The sequence below is a fragment of the Pristiophorus japonicus genome, chromosome 1 (genome assembly GCF_044704955.1).
Source record: "Pristiophorus japonicus isolate sPriJap1 chromosome 1, sPriJap1.hap1, whole genome shotgun sequence".
NCBI lineage: Eukaryota > Metazoa > Chordata > Chondrichthyes > Pristiophoridae > Pristiophorus > Pristiophorus japonicus.
The window spans coordinates 212,740,304-212,762,717 of NC_091977.1; the positions used below are offsets into that span (position 1 = coordinate 212,740,304).

Consider the following 22,414-nt stretch of genomic DNA (forward strand, 5'->3'; position numbering starts at 1 on the left):
ATGAGCACAATTAGCAAAAACTTAGTTATAAAATTGACAAACCACGGAACAAAGTTACTATCAGCGAAGATTTCTTTTACCTGACTATATTACTAAATCCAGATCAGGTTTCTTCTACGCTTTGAGAAAAATCTACACACATTTTCCTCTACTTTGAAAAATGAAAAAACAGGTTGTATAACTTTGGTGGGTTCACAGAAACAGATGCAAATGATTTATAAATTTAGAATAAATAAAAATAAGCTGCATTTAGTTCAAGCAACAGTTGTTCAAGCTCTTGATGGGAAAGTGAAATTAATGTCCAAGTTTACCCAAAAATCTATTGGTGGAAGTTACTGAACGAAAACAGCACCTTCAAAGCAAATGATTAGAAACAGAAACCTTGAAATATTTGAGCTTTTGCACACAGCTTGCACACTATTTTCCTAAAATATAATCTCATGCTTTGCTTACCACTGGGTTTCTTCTCCAAAATCTGCAGAGATTATTTTTAAACCAGACTCTGCTTGTTTGTTTTAATTTATGTAATGAATCATCACTCTATTTAAGCAGTTAATGATTCTGCTCTAGTCTAAGCACCTAACCTAAAATTCATTTTTGTATCACATCAGGCCAACAGGTATGGTCCACCATTAACCACAGATGGGATTTTCTGCCGATTCCCTCTTTGTTTGGAATTTGACATGAGAAGGATCATGTAATAGAATTAAGGCGATATCAGTTGAACACTTCTTATTGCTAACTGCAATGACTTAATGATATTCTACGCTGGTGAAGTCAGATGTAAATGTACTTTGGACAATTTGACATTTGGTATAAGGAACATTTGGGCAGAGTTTACGCTTTGGGTGCATTTGCGCCCATTTTGAAAAGTGTTTTCCACCCCTCCTCACCAAGTTTCCGCTCAAACTCATTTGCATATTGCCGAACGCAAAATGTGCCACGAAGCAGCGCAATCGGGCAGCATTTCAAAATCTAATTTTTAAAAAATTGCTTCAAAATGTATTGCTTGATATATTTAAATGCATTAATTTGGTGAAGTTTGAATAAGACAGCTGAAAATGGGTTTATCACAAATGGGAGCAGCATGCGGCGGCCCGGCCCGGAAATCGGCGCGGTCCCGGCCTGCAAGACCATCAGCAGGCCGGGGCCATTGGAAGGAGCAGCGTGCGGCAGCATATCACTGCAGGGAGCAGCGCATACTGCTGCAGGAGAGCGACGGCTGCAAAGCCAGGTCGCTGATTGCAGTGCGGGCAGGCACAGCAGGAGGGGTGAAGGAGCAGCAAGAGTTAGTAGAAGGAAGAGACCGGGGCCCAGGAGAGGCGAGGGCCTAGGGGCAGCACGGGCCAGCCCACACTGCGATTAGTGTGCGCGCTCAGTCTGTGCAGCAGAGCTGGTCTCCAGTTAGTATTGGGTAATCCTTGCCACTGAACCAAGACCTAGCTCTGTCAAGCCCGTGTGGTGGCTGGTGTGTAATGGCCACCGTGCAACGGCCACCACACATTAAAAAAATCCAAGCACAGTCATCTTCCACCCTCCAAGATGTAGTTCGGGATCTGGAATATTAGGTCCTTCATCGAAACACCTGTGAACTCATCCCTTTTTGGGGTAGAAGCAAGTCATCCTCGCTTCGAGGGACTGCCTATGATGATATCACAAAAAGTAAGCATTTTAAGCACAGTGTCAACCTACCACCTGTGAGTAACCTGATTGTAAAATGACTGAAAATGGCATTTAAAAAAAATTCAAAGTTTTTAAAACTACTAGTTTCCTTGTGCCCAAAGGTTCCAGCTTAATTTTTGGAGCTTCCTTGAAGACCCGCAAAACGGAAACTCCCAATGGAGGTGTGCCCAGTTTTGTGGATGGGGACAGCTTCCAACGCAATGTTTTTAAAACTAGCACAAAAGACAGCAGAAACTTGATTTGTACTGAATGCAATTTGCGCTTAAAATTTCACGATCATTTGTGCCGGTTACGCCGATTTTGGCACATCCCACTGAAAAAAAAAAAGCATAACTGAGTGGAAACTCCAGGTCATTATCTCCAATTTTGCTGACAACATAAAAGTTGGAGGTTTGGCAAACAGTGAGGAGAACGACAAGAGAAAAAAAATGTATGCAAGTAATGAGAGGATACACACTCGATGGGACAGCAATGAGGGGTGTTGATGAACAGGGCTATGAGAAGAGAGAAGGGCAGGGCGGTTCGTCTTGCATTGCTCTATCAAAGAGCCATCTCAGATATGATGAGCCAACTGGTCGTCTTCACTGCTGTAAAGTTTCTTCTATGGTTTAATGTTGATTATCTAATGCATATATAGTCTCCCTAATTAACATAGAAACATAGAAAATAGGTGCAGGAGTAGGCCATTCGGCCCTTCTAGCCTGCACCGCCATTCAATGAGTTCATGGCTGAACATTCAACTTCAGTACCCCATTCCTGCTTTCTCGCCATACCCCTTGATCCCCCTAGTAGTAAGGACCTCATCTAACTCCTTTTTGAATATATTTAGTGAATTGGCCTCAACAACTTTCTGTGGTAGAGAATTCCACAGGTTCACCACTCTCTGGGTGAAGAAGTTCCTCCGCATCTCGGTCCTAAATGGCTTACCCCTTATCCTTAGACTGTGACCTCTGGTTCTGGACTTCCCCAACATTGGGAACATTCTTTCTGCATCTAACCTGTCTAACCCCGTCAGAATTTTAAATGTTTCTATGAGGTCCCCTCTCATTCTTCTGAACTCCAGTGAATACAAGCCCAGTTGATCCAGTCTTTCTTGATAGGTCAGTCCCACCATCCCGGGAATCAGTCTGGTGAACCTTCGCTGCACTCCCTCAATAGCAAGAATGTCCTTCCTCAGGTTAGGAGACCAAAACTGTATACAATACTCCAGGTGTGGCCTCACCAATGACCTGTACAACTGTAGCAACACCTCCCTGCCCCTATACTCAAATCCCCTCGCTATGAAGGCCAACATGCCATTTGCTTTCTTAACTGCCTGCTGCACCTGCATGCCAACCTTCAATGACTGATGTACCATGGCACCCAGGACTCTTTGCACCTCCCCTTTTCCTAATTAAGGGAAATTAGTTCAGCCCCTATTACAAATAATTACCCCAGAGTACAATTGAGTATGCAATCAGGACACTGGCCCTATAAGAATTTGGGCTGTCTTGTTTAACATAATTCCTCTAGCCCCAACAATTGTATGTAGGATATCATGGTATCTCAGTTATTTTGAAAGGAGGCAGTTGCAACAAGCAGAGTTGATAAAAGAAAGAATTCCAACCAGAATTTTAATTGGGAGGTGGGCTGCGAGCGGGGAGTTAAGAAGCAGCCGGGAAACCTGGGGGAATGAAATTCCCACAAGCGTTGCCAAATTTACCGAATCAGAGAGGCTGGCTGGCTGCGGGCAGGTAAGCCTGCAGCATTAGGCAACAGAGATAAGGGAGGGAGGGATCGGGTGGGGGCCGAAGATCGGAGGAGGATCGGGGCCGGAAACATCCGGGGTGGGGGGGGGCAGGGAAGGGAAGGGTCGGGGTTGAAGGATCGGGGGGAGGGGAGGGAGATTAGCATCAGAGGATGATGGCCAGAGCATCAGGTGGGGAAGGGGAGAGAAGTAGCAGATGATCGGGGAGGAGATCGGGGGTGCATTGTAGGCTCGGGGGCCGGAGCATCAGAGGATCGAGGGGGATGGAAGCATCAGGGCCGGAGGGGACATGGAATTTGTAATGCTGTTTAAATCTGAGGTACCCCAGCCTGATTATAATATTTATGGGTGACCCACTTCCTGGGAACGGGATGGCTGCCCGCCCCCCTGTCGCGCCTCAGTTAAAACTGGATGTGGGTGAGGTTTGGAGGCGGTTTGGGGTCAGAATTCAGCTTAACACTTTAACCTCCCATCCGACCCCAACGCACCCATTTTTGGGGGGTTAAAATCCCCCCCCTTCATGTCTAAGTAGCAAAATGCAAGTGCAGCTGGTCACAAAGAGAATTGAGTCACAGGTTGGAAGATGTGTGTGTAGAAGTTGAATTATGTTCCAAGAATGAGGAAGATCATTTGTAGGGTAGGTAACCTAACATGATTCATCATTTGTTCAATCGCCATACAGAAATGCACGATTCCAAATTAGTAAAGAGCGTAGTGGTGGAAAGCTTTGTGAATCGATATTCCGTATCCAAGTGCTCGTTAGCCTAAACTGCAGTCGGGGAGGGGGGTTGGGGCTGGAGGTTGGCACCCCAGGTGGGCCTGAAGTGTAGGCGCGGCCCCAAAGTCGGGGTGGAGGTCGGCCGCATTCTGCACATGCACCCCCAGCCGCCGAACGAGGGGTGGTGCTGAATAAAGGAGTCCTGGATAAGGGAGATCCAATTTGTATCTAAATTACTCCATCAAGTTGCGGTATGGTTAGTGTTGCATATGGAGAAAGAGTCAGATTGAACACGGTGAGCTCAAAGTAAAGTGTGACCGTAGTCTTTTACTGCAGGTCTCCAGAGTGCCTCTCCAACTTGTGAAGCCCCCTTAAATACCTGTGCTCCCAAGGGATTATGGGATCCCTTGGGACTCCAGGGGGTGAGCCCTCTGGTGGCTGTACAGAGTAAATACAAGTTTACATATAGAACAACTCTCTCTTCCTTCCCCTGCCCACCACGGCCCCCCCACCCCCCCAAAGTCAATAGTGTAACTATTTACAATAAAGTTGATCTGGGGCCCTTCTTGTCCTGGTTGATCGCCTCGGTGTGAAAGCTGGTGTGGCCGAATCATTTGTTGGGCCCTCGCTGGGCTGCTGTGCAGCTGGCCTTGCTGGGCTGCCTGGTGTGTTTTGCCCTGCTGGGCTGTTGTGGCTGATGGGTTCTGCTTCGTGGTCAACCGTGGTGCCGGTTACCACTGGTGTGTATGTTTGGGGATCAAAAAAGATAGGGTCCAAGGTAAGTTGCTCAGGATAATCCGTGAATCTGAGTTTGATTTCCAAGTGTTTCCGGTGAATGAGTCCATTTGAAAGTTTGACCCAAAACAACCTGCTCCCTTCTTTGGCCAAGACAGTGCTGGGAAGCCACTTGGGACCTTGTCCATAATTTAATACAAATACAGGATCATTGATTTCAATCTCACGTGACACATTTGCACTATCATTGTATGCACTTTGTTGAAGTGGCCTGCTCGCTACCTGTTCATGTAGATCAGGGTGAATTAATGAGAGCCTTGTCTTAAGTGCTCATTTCATGAGCAGTTCAGCAGCTGGGATCCCAATGAGTGAGTGGGGTCTCGTGCGGTAGCTAAGCAGGACTCGGCGGGTCTGAGTGAGCCTTCATACCCTCTTCAAGCCTTGCTTGATGGCTTGCACTGCTCTCTCTGCCTGACCATTGGACGCTGGTTTAAACGGGGCAGATGTGACATGTTTGATCCCGTTACTGGTCTTGAATTCTTTGAACTCAGCACTGGTAAAACATGGTCCGTCGTTGCTCACCAGGACATCGGGTAGGCCGTGTGTGGCAAACATGGCCCGCAGACTTTCAGTCGTGGCAGCGGACGTGCTAGCCGACATTATCTCACATTCAATCCACTTGGAATATGCGTCTACAATCACAAGGAAAATTTTACCCAAGAAAAGGCCTGCATAGTCGACATGTACCCGAGACCACGGTTTGGAGGGCCAAGACCATAAGCTTAGCGGCGCATCCCTGGGTACATTGCTTAACTGCGAGCATGTATTACATCTGTGAACGCAGGACTCTAAGTCCGCATCGAGACCCGGCCACCACACGTGGGATATGGCTATCGCTTTCATCATTACGGTGCTTGTGCGGGTACTGTGGAGGTCATTGATGAAGACGTCTCTGCCCTTCTTGGGGACCACTATTCGATTGCCCCACAGAAGGCAGTCTGCCTGTATAGACATTTCATCATTGCGCCACTGGAACGGCTTTATCTCTTCCTGCATTTCCACTGGGACACTGGACCAGCTCCCATGAAGCACAAAGCTTTTGACTGGAGATAATAAGGGGTCCTGGCTTGTCCAGGTTTTGATCTGCCGGGCAGTGACAGGTGATTGTTCACTCTCAAATGCTTCGTTAACCATGGCTAGATCTGCGGGCTGTGCCATTTTCACCTCCATGGTGGGTAATGGCAACCTACTGAGAGCATCGTCGCAGTTTTCTATGCCTGGCCTGCGGCGGATGGCGTAGTTGTATGTGGACAACGCGAGCGCCCATCTCTGGATGCGAGCCGATGCATTGGTATTTATCCCTTTACTCTCAGAAAACAGGGATATGAGTGGCTTATGGTCAGTTTCCAATTTGAATTTTAGCCCAAACAGGTAGTGATGCATTTTCTTTACCCCATAGAAGCTAACGCTTCTTTCTCAATCATGCCATAGGCTCTCTCAGCCTTAGACAGACTCCTGGATGCATAAGCAACCGGTTGCTGTTTCCCAGAATCATTAGCTTGTTGCAATACATCCGACGCCATATGACGACGTATCACATGCTAGTGCCAAACGCTTACATGGATCATACAACACAAGCAATATGTTTGAGCATAACAATTTTCTCGCCTTTACAAAGACATTTTCTTGGCTTTTGCCCCAAACCCTTTCGTCCCCTTTTTGTAGTAACACATGCAGTGATTCTAACAGTGAGCTAAGACCCGGTAAGAAGTTACCAAAGTAGTTCAGGAGTCCCAGAAACGTCTGCACACTTGTGGCCTCGGTGCGTTCCCGGTTGCCTCTGTCTTTGCGTTGATGGGCCTGATGCCATCCACCGCAATCCTCCTTTCCAAGAACTCCACTGCAGGCGTCAGGAAAATGCACTCCGAGCATTTTAACCTGAACCCTATGCGGTTGAGTCGATTAAAAACCTCCTTCAGGTGCTGCAGATGCTCGACTGTGTTCTGACCTGTGACCAAGATGTCGTCCTGGAAGACCACGGTGTGCGGGACTGACTTCAGTAAGCTTTCCATGTTTCTCTGGAATACCGCCGCCACTGATCGGATTCCAAACATGCATCTGTTATAAACAAAAAGACCTTTGTGTGTGTTGCTGCAGGTGAGGGCCTTCAATGATTCCTCCAGTTCCTGTGTCATGTAGGCTGAAGTCAGATCCAGCTACGTGAACGTCTTTCCTCCTGCCAGTGCTGCAAAGAGCTCGTCGGCCTTTGGTAGTGGATATTGTTCCTGCAGGGAGAAATGATTGACAGTTACTTTGTAATCGCCACAGATTCTGACGGTGCCATCTCCCTTGAAGACAGGAACGATCGGTCTGGCCCACTCGTTGAACTCGATCGGTGAAATGATGCACTCTTTTTGCCGCCGGTCTAGCTCGATCTCTACCCTTTCTCTCATCATGTACGGTACTGATCTCACCTTGTGATGGATGGGTCGCGCCCCCGGAATTAGGTGGATCTGCACTTTTGCTCCTTAGAATTTCCCGATGCGTGGTTCGAACAGCAAAGGAAATTTGGTTAAGACCTGGGCACACAAAGTGTCATCAGCGGGTGATAGCGCTCGGACATCGTCCCAGTTCCAGCGTATCTTTCCCAGCCAGCTCCTGCTGAGCAGCATGGGACTATCACCCGGTACCACCCAGAGTGGTAGCTTGTGCACCGCTTCCATCGTAGGAGACCTTTATGGTAGCACTGCTGATTACAGGAGTCAGTTCTTTTGTGTAAGTTCTTAGTTTTCTGCGAACTGGAGTAAAGACTGGCCTTGAGGCCTTGTTGCACCACAACCTTTCGAAAGTCTTTTTGCCCATGATAGACTGGCTCGTGCCTGTGTCCAGCTCCATTGACACCAGGAGTCCATTTAGTTCAACATTCAGCATTATCGGGGGACAATTTGTGGTGAATGTGTGCACCCCATTTACCTCTGCCTCCTCGATCTGAGGCTCTGGCTCATCGTGATCCTCCGTGGATCTGTCCTCTTCTGCAACATGATTGTTTGCAGGTTTAACAGGCTTGCAGCTCGCCTGCACACTCGGAGGTGTCCCATTGTTCCACAGCCCTTGCAAACGTACTCTTTGAATCGGCATGAATGGAACCGATGATCACCCCCGCAGCGCCAACAAAGTGTTAACGGCCTTGCATTCATCACCCGTGATGGTGGACTCTCAGACATCTGCGGACGTGTAGCTGCAGGTATGCGTGTCCTGCCCTGTACGTTACGATTCAAAAACATCATTTTGTTCACAGTACTTGTAGCAGCACTTGTGTGCTGAGAGATTTGCCTCGTATTGTCACTGGTGGCAATGAACGCCTGGGCTATCGCTGTGGCCTTACTCAAAGTTGGAGTCTCTACAATCAAAATTTTGCGAAGTATGGTTTTGTGGCCAATGCAAAGTACGAAAAAGTCTCTGAGCATGTGCTCCAAATGTCCTTGAAATTCGCAATGTCCTGCAAGGCGCCTTAGCTCGGCGACATAACTCGCCACTTCCTGGCCTTCAGACCTTTTGTAGGTGTAGAACTGGTACGTCACCATCAGAACGCTTTCCTTCAGGTTCAAATGCTCTCGGACCAGTGTGCATAAATCGTCGTACGATTTCTCCATGGGTTTCGCTGGAGTGAGCAGATTTTTCATGAGGCCATACATTGGTGCCCCATAGACGGTGAGGAGGATCGCCCTTCGTTTGGCAGTGCTCTCTTTCTCATCTAGCTCGTTGGCCACGAAGTATTGGTCAAGTTGCTCCACAAAAGTTTCCCAAACATCTCCCTCTGAGAATTTCTCCAGGATGCCCACTGTTCTCTGCATCTTTGGGTTCGCTATCTGTATCTCATCGCCAGTTGTTGTGTATGAAGAAAGAGTCAGACTGAACACTGTGAGCTCAAAGTAAAATGTGACCGTAGTGTTTTATTGCAGGTCTCCAGAGTGCCTCTCCAACCTGTGAAGCCTCCTTAAATACCTGTGCTCCCAAGGGATTATGAGATCCCTTGGGACTCCAGGAGGTGAGCCCTCTGGTGGCTGTACAGAGTAAATACAAGTATACATATATAACATAGTTAGCAACAGAAAACATTTCAATATTGGCATGTGATCTGCACACTATGGGCCCAAGTTTCCACACGCGCCTAGAACGGCACAGTCCCGACCTGGACGCCCGTTTTTCGCGCCACAAAGTGCGCCTAAAAAAATCCTCCGTATTCTCCATCTCCCTGCAGGTCCTCTGGCCCTCAGCGCAGCTAGCACGAGCTGTGTGGGGGTGGAGCCAGGTCCCTGCGCTGCAAACAGTGCCGGGACCTCTGCACATGCGCGCTACAGTGGGCACGCAAGTGCAGTAGCTCCAGGCGCCGAACTGTGTGGGAGGGGCCCGAAGCACGCAGCCCCTAGCCCTGGCCCAATGGCCTCACTGGGGCTGCGTGAATAAGGCTCCTCCCACGGCCAGCTCCTGCTTCCCCCCCCCCTCCGCCTCCGGACCAGACCCGACACCCGCTCCCCCCCCCCTCCGACCCGCGCTCCTGTTCCCGCCTCCCCAACTGGACCCGACCCGCGCTCCTGTTCCCGCTCCGCCTCCCCTCCCCCCCCCCCCCCACCCCGACTGGACCCGACCCGCACTCATGTTCCCGCTCCCCGCCTCCCCGACTGGACCCGCGCTCCTGTTCCCGCTCCGCCTCCCCCCCCTCCCCGACTAGACCCGACCCGCACTCCTGTTCCCGCTCCCCGCCTCCCCGACTGGACACGACCCGACCCGCGCTCCTGTTCCCGCTCCCCGCCTGGACCCGACCCGACCCGCACTCCTGTTCCCGCTCCCCCCACCCCGACTGGACCCGACCCGCACTCCTGTTCCCGCTCCCCGCCTCCCCGACTGGACCCGACCCGTGCTCCTGTTCCTGCTCCGCCTCCCCCCCCTCCCCGACTGGACCCGACCCGCACTCCTGTTCCCGCTCCCCGCCTCCCCGACTGGACCCAACCCGACCCGCGTTCCTGTTCCCGCTCCCTGCCTGGACCCGACCCGACCCGCACTCCTGTTCCCGCTCCCCCAACCCCGACTGGACCCGACCCGCGCTCCTGTTCCCGCTCCCCGCCTGGACCCGACCCGCACTCCTGTTCCCGCTCCCCCCCCCCCCGACTGGACCCAACCCGCACTCCTGTTCCCGCTCCCCGCCTCCCCGACTGGAGCCGACCCGACCCGCGCTCCTGTTCCTGCTCCGCCTCCCCCCCATCCCCGACTGGACCCGACCCGCACTCCTGTTCCCGCTCCCCGCCTCCCCGACTGGACCCGACCCGTGCTCCTGTTCCCGCTCCCCGCCTGGACCTGACCCGACCCGCGCTCCTGTTCCCGCTCCCTGCCTGGACCCGACCCGACCCGCACTCCTGTTCCCGCTCCCCGCCTCCCCGACTGGAGCCGACCCGACCCGCGCTCCTATTCCTGCTCCGCCTCCCCCCCCTCCCCGACTGGACCCGACCCGCACTCCTGTTCCCGCTCCCCGCCTCCCCGACTGGACCCGACCCGACCCGCGCTCCTGTTCCCGCTCCCCGCCTGGACCCGACCCGACCCGCACTCCTGTTCCCGCTCCCCCCCCCCCCCCCCGACTGGACCCGACCCGCACTCCTGTTCCCGCTCCCCGCCTCCCCGACTGGACCCGACCCGACCCGCGCTCCTGTTCCTGCTCCCCGCCTGGACCCGACCCGACCCGCACTCCTGTTCCCGCTCCCGCTCCCCCCCCCCCCCCGACTGGACCCGACCCGCACTCCTGTTCCCTCTCCCCGCCTCCCCGACTGGACCCGACCCGCGCTCCTGTTCCCGCTCCCTGCCTGGACCCGACCCAACCCGCACTCCTGTTCCCGCTCCCCGCCTCCCCGACTGGAGCCGACCCGACCCGCGCTCCTATTCCTGCTCCGCCTCCCCCCCCTCCCCGACTGGACCCGACCCGCACTCCTGTTCCCGCTCCCCGCCTCCCCGACTGGACCCGACCCGACCCGCGCTCCTGTTCCCGCTCCCCGCCTGGACCCGACCCGACCCGCACTCCTGTTCCCGCTCCCCCCCCCCCCCCCCGACTGGACCCGACCCGCACTCCTGTTCCCGCTCCCCGCCTCCCCGACTGGACCCGACCCGACCCGCGCTCCTGTTCCTGCTCCCCGCCTGGACCCGACCCGACCCGCACTCCTGTTCCCGCTCCCGCTCCCCCCCCCCCCCGACTGGACCCGACCCGCACTCCTGTTCCCTCTCCCCGCCTCCCCGACTGGACCCGACCCGCACTCCTGTTCCCGCTCCCCGCCTCCCCGACTGGACCCGACCCGCGCTCCTGTTCCCGCTCCCCGACCCCCCGACTGGACCTGACCCGTGCTCCTGTTCCCGCTCCCTGCCCCCCCGACTGGACCCGACCCGCGCTCCCGCCTCCCGACCCGACTCCCGGACTGGATCCGACCTGACCTCCCCCCCTCCCCCCCCCTTTCTCTCCCCCACCCCCTCGACCATCCCCAACCCAACGCCACCTACCTGTAAATCTGGTGCTGGGGACGGGCCCTGCCTGAAGTCTTGGGCCGGCCCATTCAGCCTTCGGTCCCAAAAGTCCTGCCTGAAGCACTTTCACACAGGTAGAAAGATGGTTTAATTAATCTTTTCTTTGCTTATAAATGTTTATTCAGGTTGGATTTATTTGTATAATATTTGTATAAGTATAAATAAGGATTTATTATAGAATTTAATGACTTCCCCCCCCCTCCCCCCACCCTCGTTCTGGACGCCTAATTTGTAACCTGCGTCTGATTTTTTTAATGTGTAGAACAGGTTTTTTCAGTTCTACAAAAATCTTCACTTGCTTCATTCTACTTGAGTTTGGAGTACGTTTTCACTGTGGAAACTTTCAAATCAGGCGTCAGTGGCCGGACATGCCCCCTTTTGAAGAAAAAATTCTGTTCCAAAGTAGAACTGTTCTACCTGACTAGAACTGCAGAAAAAAAAATGTGGAGAATTGCGATTTCTAAGATAGTCCGTTCTCCACCAGTTGCTCCTAAAAATCAGGCGCAAATCATGTGGAAACTTGGGCCCTATGAGAGAATAAGCTTTTCAAGTTTCCTAACAATTGGCTCAAAAACGGCATAGTCCAATCCATTCTAGATAGCTAGATACTATTTCGTGATAGATTTACAAAGTTACCTGCGTAGATCAAAAGTACTTGTTTTTAGCCATGAAAAAACTAAAGCTGAGAAACCACCAACAAAATGGCATTACTTTCCTGAATGAGTAGACATGTATTGATTGGTAAACTCTGAGAAGATCATACTGAGAGAAATGAAACTCAAGATTGTTGGGTTTAAAGTTCACCTGTGGTCTTGGGAGTGCCTTATCTGAATGCCAGAAAGTACCATCTGGATCCTGCACTAGAACATGAAGCTTGCCAAAATTATGCACTGTGGTTTAAGTGAGCAGCATAACAGTTTTGAAAGCCAGTATCATAAGGTCACTTAAAAAGACTTAAGAGACTTGACCACTTTTTGTCAGATTATACTATACCGTTGTGAATGTGCATATGGAGTTTTTATCCATCAGTTACCTGGATGCATTACTTAAATTATCTGCATAAACATAACCATCTGGAATGTTTCCTTCAGAATGAAAATGAATACCTTGAAATACAGAAATAGTTGATAACTTCATCCATTTGCAGATAAAAAAAAATAGGCAGAGCAAATCCTCATCTTTTTCTCAGCTAAGGTCACATGGGTATCTATTGTGTCAACTGATTCCTTAGTAGGATAGCTTTCTGCCTGTTGCAAGAAAAATGTACAAGATCAAGGAAACCCACGGCAACTCTTGGATGCAGCTTTCCCCGTCACTCGCTTTCACTCAGTCAATCAACTACTGGCAGTACAAGGAGAAGTAGTAACATTGAATCACTTTTGGAGTATGATGGGAGAGAACTTTATTTCTGGGCTCCCTTTTTGGCTCTTTCGAATGGACTGAAAAAAAATCTGCCTTTCCTCTAAAAGTTGTGTGTCCCGCTAAGTTAGTACTGTGCAGGGGATTGATTGAGGCTCTGTTTGTGTTTCTCAAAACTCTTCAGCATCACTCCTTCCCTTACCTTCTCTCCATAGACATTTCCCAACCAAGTGGGTTTGTGCAGTAGAATTGCTTCTGGTGGTGTCATGCCTTAAGCTGCAATAATCTGTATCCCAAGTATAATACATTTGTTCATGGACTATAACTACTGGATCAGCCACAGGTGGAATCACAAAGGCTTCTTACATAGCTGGGAGCCCAAATATAATTTGTCAGGCCTGCCTAGATTTTTCCAAAACATATTTGGTCGGTGCTGATAATGGTTTTGAGGAGAAAAATCTGAAAAATGTAAAATTGGTAAATATATTGGATTCAGAAGAGTTATGGTTTAAATGAAGGTTCTCATGGATGTAAAAACCTGATTTCTGTGTTTCTTTCTATGACTTAGAATTCATATTCATCTCAGTGATCAAATTCATCTCTCACAGCTTTCGTTTTTGAGAGTGGCATCAGTGGGAACTGGAGTCAGTAGAATTTCCTGCTTGTTGCTACAAAGAGCACATTTGGCTATTCATTGGTGTTGGTATACTCTCCAAAGCTGTACAGCATTGGCTGGTGTGTTATTGCTCATAACCAGTACAGCTGTCAAGGTTCACCTCAGGCCATCAGCTGATGTTCCTGAAACAGAAGACTAGATCAACATTGATGCAATATTCACTTGTGTCTTCTCTTTCCAGTGCCAGGTTTACTGAAGTGTCTACAAAGCCAGTGGACTACAAAACTTTACAGGTTATGCTGGAAGATGTTGCGTGAGCCCTGGCAGACCTCAACACCTCCACAATCTTCTCAGATTACATAAAATGCAATTCAGTCAGTGCCATTATGCAAGACCATTTCCAGGAGCAGCTCCAACCAACTCTTCATTGACAGTCTGTCCTTCAGTTGTACATTTTTTGTGGAACCTGAGGTTTATTTTCATCATGGAGCTATAGGGGCAAGTGACCCTATCTCAAAAGATCTTCTTCCAGTGAACTACATGTCTTGATGAATCCTGTTGATTGATCTGGAACAGACTGTGCACCTCCGAAAGTTGAGTGATAAGAGGAACCAGCACAAATACAAATAGTGTGTGTTTGGGTCAGTTGGAAAGATCTATGGCAAGATGGACATATCTTGAAACAAGGCAGGTGATTCATGTGCACATATATAGATCAAGGGAATGTTATTTGATAAGGCTTCCTTCAATCAACCAAAATATGAAAACAGCAAAACTTGAGACTGGTTGATGATGAGTTGCGAAGTCAAAAAATCAGCAAAACTTTGACCAAAAAAAGGACCAAAATGCATGCCGAAATGCGCAGAAAGTAATCAGAGTATGAACTTTACAATTTTTTGACAAAACAAATGATTTAATGTTGATGAAAGGAGAAAACGAAAGAAGGTATATAGCAAGATATAGCACAATAAGATTTTTTATGCTAAAGGATTTTCAAAAAACAGTCAATACTGCACCTAGCTGTTAAATGGACAATGTCCCACACTGGTCTTTGGTTCAGCTGATAGCCTATTTATTTATTATAAGAGATTGTATTATATTCAATAAATAAGAAAGAAGCAGCTCTTTTTTTTTTTAATTACATAATGTTGGATATACAGACTAGTTTTAAATATATCTAGTGTGGTTGATTGATGATAATACTTATTTTTACTAATTCATATAGACAACTAATCGGGCAACATTGGATGCTCTGCAGAACGTAAACACATTATGAAAAAAAGGCAGAGATGGAGGCAAGCCAGTGGAAACTTAAGCCCTGAATAAATTTAGAACAAGATGCATATGTCTGCTTACTGGGGATTAGTATAACCTCTGGTTGATGAACTAATTAGATATTTCATTTTTAAAATTTCTGAACTTATCCTTTAATCACTGAATTTCATTACAGTTCTTGAAATAAACATTTTTAATCATATAAGCATGCAATGATATTCTGTCACATTTTATCACAACAATCATGGTTCAATGATTTCATGCAAGTCTAAGTAACTGTTCAGATAGTATCCTTGCCCTTTACAAGGATGTGCTGAAGTCACTAAATGGCTACAAATCATTTGGACATCAGCAAAGTTATTACCGACTGATGCAAAAACAACTGAAAGGTTTCCTTGTTTTGACTAACCTCTGTTCAGTGACGCTGAACTGTTGATATCTCCCGTGATAAAGGAAGACTCAGACTGTTTTCGAACTGTGTCATTCCACATCCTTCGAATTCGGCTCTGGAAGAAACCACAACGCAATGGCAAATGAGTTAATGATTACAGTCCAGCACAGACATTGCACAAAACAAAGCAATTCCAAAGTCCTCCATATACCGCCACACATATCACTCAAACACAAGAGCTCAGAGACACCATGCCATCTCACATTATGGTGCTGCTAACTCCCTCTTCCCTGAAGTTTTGAAAACACAAATAAAACGGAAGCATTTAAAAAAAAAATTATCCTACAAGCAATAAAATGAAACCACTTTTAAACAGGAGTGTTAACATCCCTTCAGATAGCACAAGCACAATGAACTAATTAAAAAACTGATCCTTTCATCAGCCAGGCAGCTGTCCAAGCAGATACAAAAAAATGTCAGAGTTGTAAAGCACTGTAATGTCAGATTAATATCCTTTAATTTTCAGAGAAATTTCCAAGAGCTTTCTTTCCATAGGTGTTTTTCCTCCTCTCCCCAGCCACAATACCCTTCACCCCCACACACACACCTCTTCCTTTCCTGAAGTCACTGATTCATGTTTTATGGTTTGGTTCCAAGGGTGGTGGTAACCCGCTGCTATCTCGCCCAAGGGGCCTTCTTTCAGATGTGACTCCCACTGGTGAGTATCTGTAGGCTATTACAGCTGAACCTGATGCTATCCTCTGCCCATGTCCACAAGTGCACATCCCAGCACAGGTCACTATATACCAATCCATAGCAGGAGCCATGCAGGGAAAACCACATCAGAACCAAACAGGGCCCTAACAGTCAGGTTGAGATCAGGCACTCACTGTGAAGTTAAATGGTCAACATAGTACTTTGCAACAGTTTGTTGCTAAACCATGGTGCTTCTCTCTGGAGGTAGTAATTTTCAGCATGGGAGGAAAGTTTCAACCAGAACATAAGAATGTGACATATCATGTTTGGATTTTACTTTCAATTAGAGAGAGGACGTGAACTAGTATTTACTCCCCAGGATAAATCTCAAACTGCTCCCAACTCTTCCCTTTATGCAGGTGGAGATGTGGCAGAACAGTGCTGCTTTGTTTTGATTACACAAGGTCAAATCAACGAGGAAATATAATGGTTTTACATTGCCCCATGAACCTTTCCTTTTGGTTTTTTTTTCCTCATAGTGCCTGATAGATAAATTTAAGGTCTTATAAAACAAAATTTGGGAGAAATAAACAGCGGTCTGTGCATGTATACAAATGTTTTGTACTTTGCAGTGAAGCTGAAGTTGAAGCAATATTAGGTTGCCAGGACAATTTACAGGTATTGATTTTTTTTTTTAATGACTTTTCTTCATTTAAATTCTGCACGCTGACTTGGATTTTAAATTAATTTTTAAGCTGCAGATTGTGTTGTGAGACAGCTAACATTAAGATTGAGACTGCTGGATTTTAGAAGCTTAAGTTTGCCCTGCCAGCTTAATTGGGCTTTAACTATGACCATCAATGCAGATCAGTTACCAAAGGGACAGCACACATTAGTCTAATTGTGGCAGGCCCATGGAGAGCATTATCAGATTGATCACAGGCAGATGATTATTAAGGCTGTTTTGTTGCATAATCAGAGCAGACTAATGCTGCTGAGAACATGCAGCCCAGCACAGAAAGGGTGTTCCATCCATCTTGGAGTAGGATGACATTAAAGTTTCAATCTACATTAACGATTCAATACTTCTGTTTAGCTTGCAATATGAAGGTGAATATGATATTCAGCAAAAGAATGCCATTAAAGAATAACTAAATGCCAATTAGAATTACATTGAGAAAATTAATTATCATCATGGCCATCTTTTGCTGTAATCAGCATTACTACAGTGCTTGAAACTAAGTCCAGAAATCAAAAAGATCCATTGTTCATCGGGCTCCATGGTATCATATACATATTTTATTATCCACAGTGACTGTGTGTAGCCAATTCTCAACAAGTTAGAGAGATAAACTGTCTTGTGCAAAATAACAGATAAACAGCAGAGGATTTCTTCAAGTATGGAGGGAGAGGGAATCTCTTGTTAGGGGTCCTCTGTGCACAAGTTGGCAAAATTAATTCAGAACTGCATATGTGCCTGGCATTCATTTCTTAACATTATGTAAACCAATGAGATGTTAAGCTGTTATATTTCTACTTTCATTTCCCAACCCTCATCTCAATACACAAGTCACACATGAATCCTTAGCCTAGGATGAGCTGCTCCCAAGCCTCGGTTATTCTTTAACCATCCACACGGAAATGAGCAAAACAACCGGCATTGAATCCTGAGAAATGTTTCTGGGTGATCATTTCTAGCCTACTGCAGGGACTTCCAGCACTCATCTGGACATCATTATCGCCCAACAGATCACCCCTTTGGCTCTCTGACTCGGGGATAACACGTGCTGGGTGGGCTGGAGAAATGAAAGGAAAGTATGGCACAGCTGAACACTTCATTGGTCAATATAAATAAACAGAATATTAAGATAGTCAGGGGTCAATTACAGGGACACCTGCAGTTTTCAGTAGATTTTGACAAAGCATCAACAGGCCAAAAATGCTAATGATCCACACCCTTTCTGTAACCATCCAGTTCCTCTGCTGCCCATTTGTAGAATATACACACTTTCACCCTTCTCCCCGATCCTCACTTATTTTCTCTGGGAAACATGACGATTTGGCACAGGTGAAGGCAACAAGAGATTAACACCTACAGGGCATCATGTGAACTGGTGAATATATATCAAATGCTGGAGGAATTGTAACTTTTCTTTCCGACAAATGTTAAACAGGGTATACTTTCCAGAAAATATGAAGGGAGAACAGCTTTGGGCAATAACAGAAGATCCTAGCTGGATATTGTTCAGCAGTTACTACATTTCAAGAAATCCCAAATGAAAAAAACTCCTGTTTTACAAGTTAATCGCTTACTTGAGAGCCTGTAGAATATCGCCCAGGAGTTCGAGCACCAGATGTCTTTGCTGAACCAAGGGAGCTGTCTGTGCTCCTTCTACTGCAGCAATGGGTACGGAAGCATTTGCCATATTCTTTCCTCACCTAGGCAATGAAATAGTAACTTACATAAAAGGCAGTCTCATCTCTCAAACAGCTCACCAAGTTTTGCAGGACTATTTAATCCATCAACAGTTTCCTTCATATTATTATTCATTACTACTTGTCTTGAATTTAAACAGTGTTTCTTTGTCCTTTACCAAAAAAAGAACTATCTGAAGGGAACAGTTGCTGTTGGGTCAAGAGTCGAAAAAAATACACACATATTAAGCAACAGTTATAACTTAACTGTCCCATAATTTGTCCCAGTTATAACATAAATCATCATAAGGAATTTATATTGATTATCGAAACCCTGAGTTTTAGACATTACTTAATATGTACATAGTACTGAACTTTCCTTACAATTATTTCCTCATCTTTGTGGAGCTACATTGGTTTGAAGGTGCTGTGTGACACACACTTTATGATGAATTTCCTCTTGTGTCATTAAAACACACACCCCTATTGCCTTACGTACAATATTTAAACCAACCGTTGGTTGTTCTGAGACAGCAGTCTAACTGAAGGATTTTTCTGAAATTGGTTGTCCCAGTTCATCATTATCTGAATTCCAAGATTACAGGCTTGAGTTCACTCACAGTTAGCTTCTTATAATTCTATTGTTTCATTTCAATTTTGTGTTCATGTCAGTTCTTGTGCCAGCGTTAGTGATCAATGACCAGTGTGCTCCACACCCTGAAAACACAATGATGCTTACACACGACTGTGGCATCAGTGATGCAGGATTACGAAGATGTGATTTTCAAATGTTTACTCAGAATTCCAGGCTACGATGCACATTGTAAACCACTGTGGAAATGATCAATTATTACAGTACCTGTTCAGCAATGTTATAATTTGGGTATATTATAATAAGGAATAACCTTAGGTCTATGTCAAACCCATCACAACTTTTCTTCCTAAAGTAAATGAATCCAACCAAATTGCAGGATTTTCTTTTGAATTACCAACTACTTCTTATACAAATGAACAACAACTGGGTGTTGGTTAAAGGTTACAATTGAATCTCAGAGGACATTTACAAAGTGTGAAAGTGACAGCACCTGATCCTACAATTGAAATATCGTCTCAACATTTTCTCCCAGGTTAGTTATTTCATAGCTGACATCAAAATAACAGAAAGCCCAGTGATTGCCAGATTTAAACACTGCCTGCAACATGCCTACTGGAGTGAGCTTCATTGGTATATTCAATACAGAGTTCCAATCACTTAGCACTGAGAAAACTATGTTCCAGTTTTCATGATTTAAATGATGAAGCCACTATAAGAGTAACTTCTGATTTAATGTAATCAAATCATTTTTGCATTCACATGCTCTCTAGGTTTCTCCTCATGTTGGGGTAGAGTTATGGGTGCAGGACTGTACCTCACTCAAGTGGCCATTCTTCATGTGCAAGGCTAGGGAGGGTGTTATGCAGGTGACTCCTTTCCCCATACTATCTCTACTCGTACCCCAGCAGAGATCTGTGAACACAGATCAACGATTATAGATTATTAGGACAGTACTAGAGTTAGTGCCTTGAACTTGCAAAGCCTTGACGTGGATACTGGTGCTCTGAAAGATCAGAAGTATTTACACACTGAGTATTACTGGAATATGGAATGGTTTATAAATTGCTATATCACTTAAAAAATTGAAGATGATAATTATTCAAAAAACAATGTGGGGAAAGGACTGAGAAATGGAATTAAACTGTTTTCGCCAAGTATGACAACAAAATTTATCAATGCAAATCCTCTCATTATTACAAACTTTTTCCTTGGTCTCATCTGAAACTTTTTCAGATTAGAAGTTTAACCTGATGAGAACTGTTTTCCTTTCCTTTCATTTATATAGTTACAAATCCACTGGAAGTGAGATCCTGCTTATATCTCTTAATCTTTGCCTCACACTTTACACATTCATGTTTTTTAGCCTACCACTCAAACGCATTAGTACAAATGGAAAATATTTAACTTTGTTACAAGGATAAAGGTTGTCCCCAATCTTGTGTAAAACTAATGAAAGTACTGCTTCAGTGCTGAAACTTCCCGAATCTAAATCTGAAGCCAAGCTCAGTGTAGCTACATGCAAATGCTAATTCTACTTTCTGCTGGTCAATAGGTCTTAGCAAAGCAAATTGATGAATGTAGGAAATCTCCATACTATTTTCACCTTAACGGTGTAAAACATTCAACAGTGCAACTGCATTATAGATTTGATCTTTCCAAACTTGGGTCGTGTCTAAACAAAAGCATTTTCAGCTATATATATCAGGGTAAAGCACTGTCACTTAAAAGTCTACTACTTTAGTGAGAGCAATTTGAAGTGATAACTTAAAAGTATCACACAGGGAGCATATTGAGGCAGAAAATGAAGTACTTTAGTATGAATATGCCAAATAAAGCTACTGACTCCACACTCTGTTTGTCTCCTAATATTCTGACACATTTGACCTTTAATTAAACCATTGGTTACCTCCCAGTGGTCAGTTCTTGTTGCTGAAGACCTTGCAGCCCACTTTGGAGCCACTGGGCTCAATGGACCCAAGACAGTTATTCAAGCTCGATTGCCATTAGCATTGTTCTTGTGTATGGACTGGGGAGTTGACTGGTGAGGGGACTGGAGGCTGCTAATGCTTCCTATTTACAAATGAAAAATGACCTCTTGTGCAAGATACGACCCATGAAACCATACTCCTACTTGACTCAGTGCCTTCAGGAGATGGAGAGAAAACAAGGTGAACACAATATAAACTGTGACAATTCCCAGGGCAGTTTTATGTTTAGAAGAATACGGGGAATGAACTGGATTCTGATTATTATATCATACCTCCTGTAGTCCAAGAACTGAAAGCCCAGTACGTTGAATAGGTCCTCATTGAAGAATGACTATCATAATAAGAAATCGTCCAACATTTGTAGAATACTTGCAAAAGGTTCAAGTTGCATACATGGGGGCAAATGTGTGATTATCTTTTAGCTTGTAGATGAAAAAGGCAGCATCTAGCTTCTTTTTGAAATATACTGTTATTTCTTCCCCATTTTGTTTCATTTCATTTGATTGCCTTAATGTTTATGTAAATAATGGGTTACATAGCCAAGGATGCTCTGTTGAGTTGAAATGAAATCAACTGAGGCAGACAGGATAGTTACATTCGCTAACCTTTCAAATAATACATGGGCGCATTTCTATTGTCATGAGAAGTTATCCAATTATTGATCAGATTATGACAGGTGAAACTTATGATATTCTAAATGATTCACCATTGAGAAACCTGTCAAGTATTTTTAAATATTAAAATATATGAGTGGTTTATTTTCATAAACAACAATTAGAACACAAAGCATAATTATTACTTGAATTGAGTAATGCGCAGTCGTGCCAGCACTGGACTGTGCATAGGAGAAATGACCGTTTGTTGTTTTGGGCATGTGCCGTACATCCATTTCTCCTAAAGGGAATTTTAAGAGCAATTTATTTTTAGCGGTGAGCAAGAAGAATTTGAACATAATTTGCATTAAAATGGCTATTTCTTTCCCAAGGGGCACTTTTTTTTTTAAAAACAGGTGTTATAGACCTGTGGGTAATTTTTTTTTTGCATAAATGTAAATAGCATGTATCATATGGGGGCGATGTGTTCTCTTTAATAAAGAAATCATTACACCTGCCAATTAACAGTACAGATTTAAAGATTACTAGAAAATCTCCTGTAGTACATGCAAGAGTAGTAGGAGGATATGCTAAAATGTGATAGGAAGTATGACACTCACAGAAAGTGTGCGCTATAAGGAATATATTATTAGTGAACCATCTGTGGTGCCGCTCAGTTCAGCTGAGGAAAGGGTGGCCCAGAGTTTCTGCATGATTTGCACCCAGGTAACAGTGTAATCTGGGTGGAATTAAATGACGTAGAGCAAAAGATCATAGAATTTTAAGTGTTAGTGAGTTACGCCCATAACCACTTTGACTTTCTGTACTCGTTTATGCTGGTTCAAAGGTCCATTCGCCCGAAGCAATCCCTGCTCACAAAGCTAGCCACAATCCTGGGCTGAATGGGAAGTTTCTGCCAATTGCGCCCGTTCAGGGGTGTTTATCACATTGCACCCAGATTCTCGGGTGCACAGGTACCCATGGTCACATTCATCCAATGTTAATGAGGCCTTACTCAGTTCTGTTGCTTATACTGATG

The 22,414-nt window shown here is 45.8% G+C and overlaps 1 protein-coding gene across 1 annotated transcript in view; it reads right to left on the minus strand.

Moving 5' to 3' along the window:
* Positions 1–22,414, minus strand: part of LOC139268349 (adhesion G protein-coupled receptor L3-like) — a 484,368-nt gene that overhangs the window by 30,971 nt on the left and 430,983 nt on the right. Inside the window, exons 18-19 of the mRNA XM_070886428.1 lie at positions 18,098–18,223; positions 15,107–15,203 (exon numbers count right to left, since the gene is read on the minus strand). Coding sequence (XP_070742529.1) covers positions 15,107–15,203; positions 18,098–18,223 — 223 coding nt within the window. The remainder of the gene's footprint in view (positions 1–15,106; positions 15,204–18,097; positions 18,224–22,414) is intronic.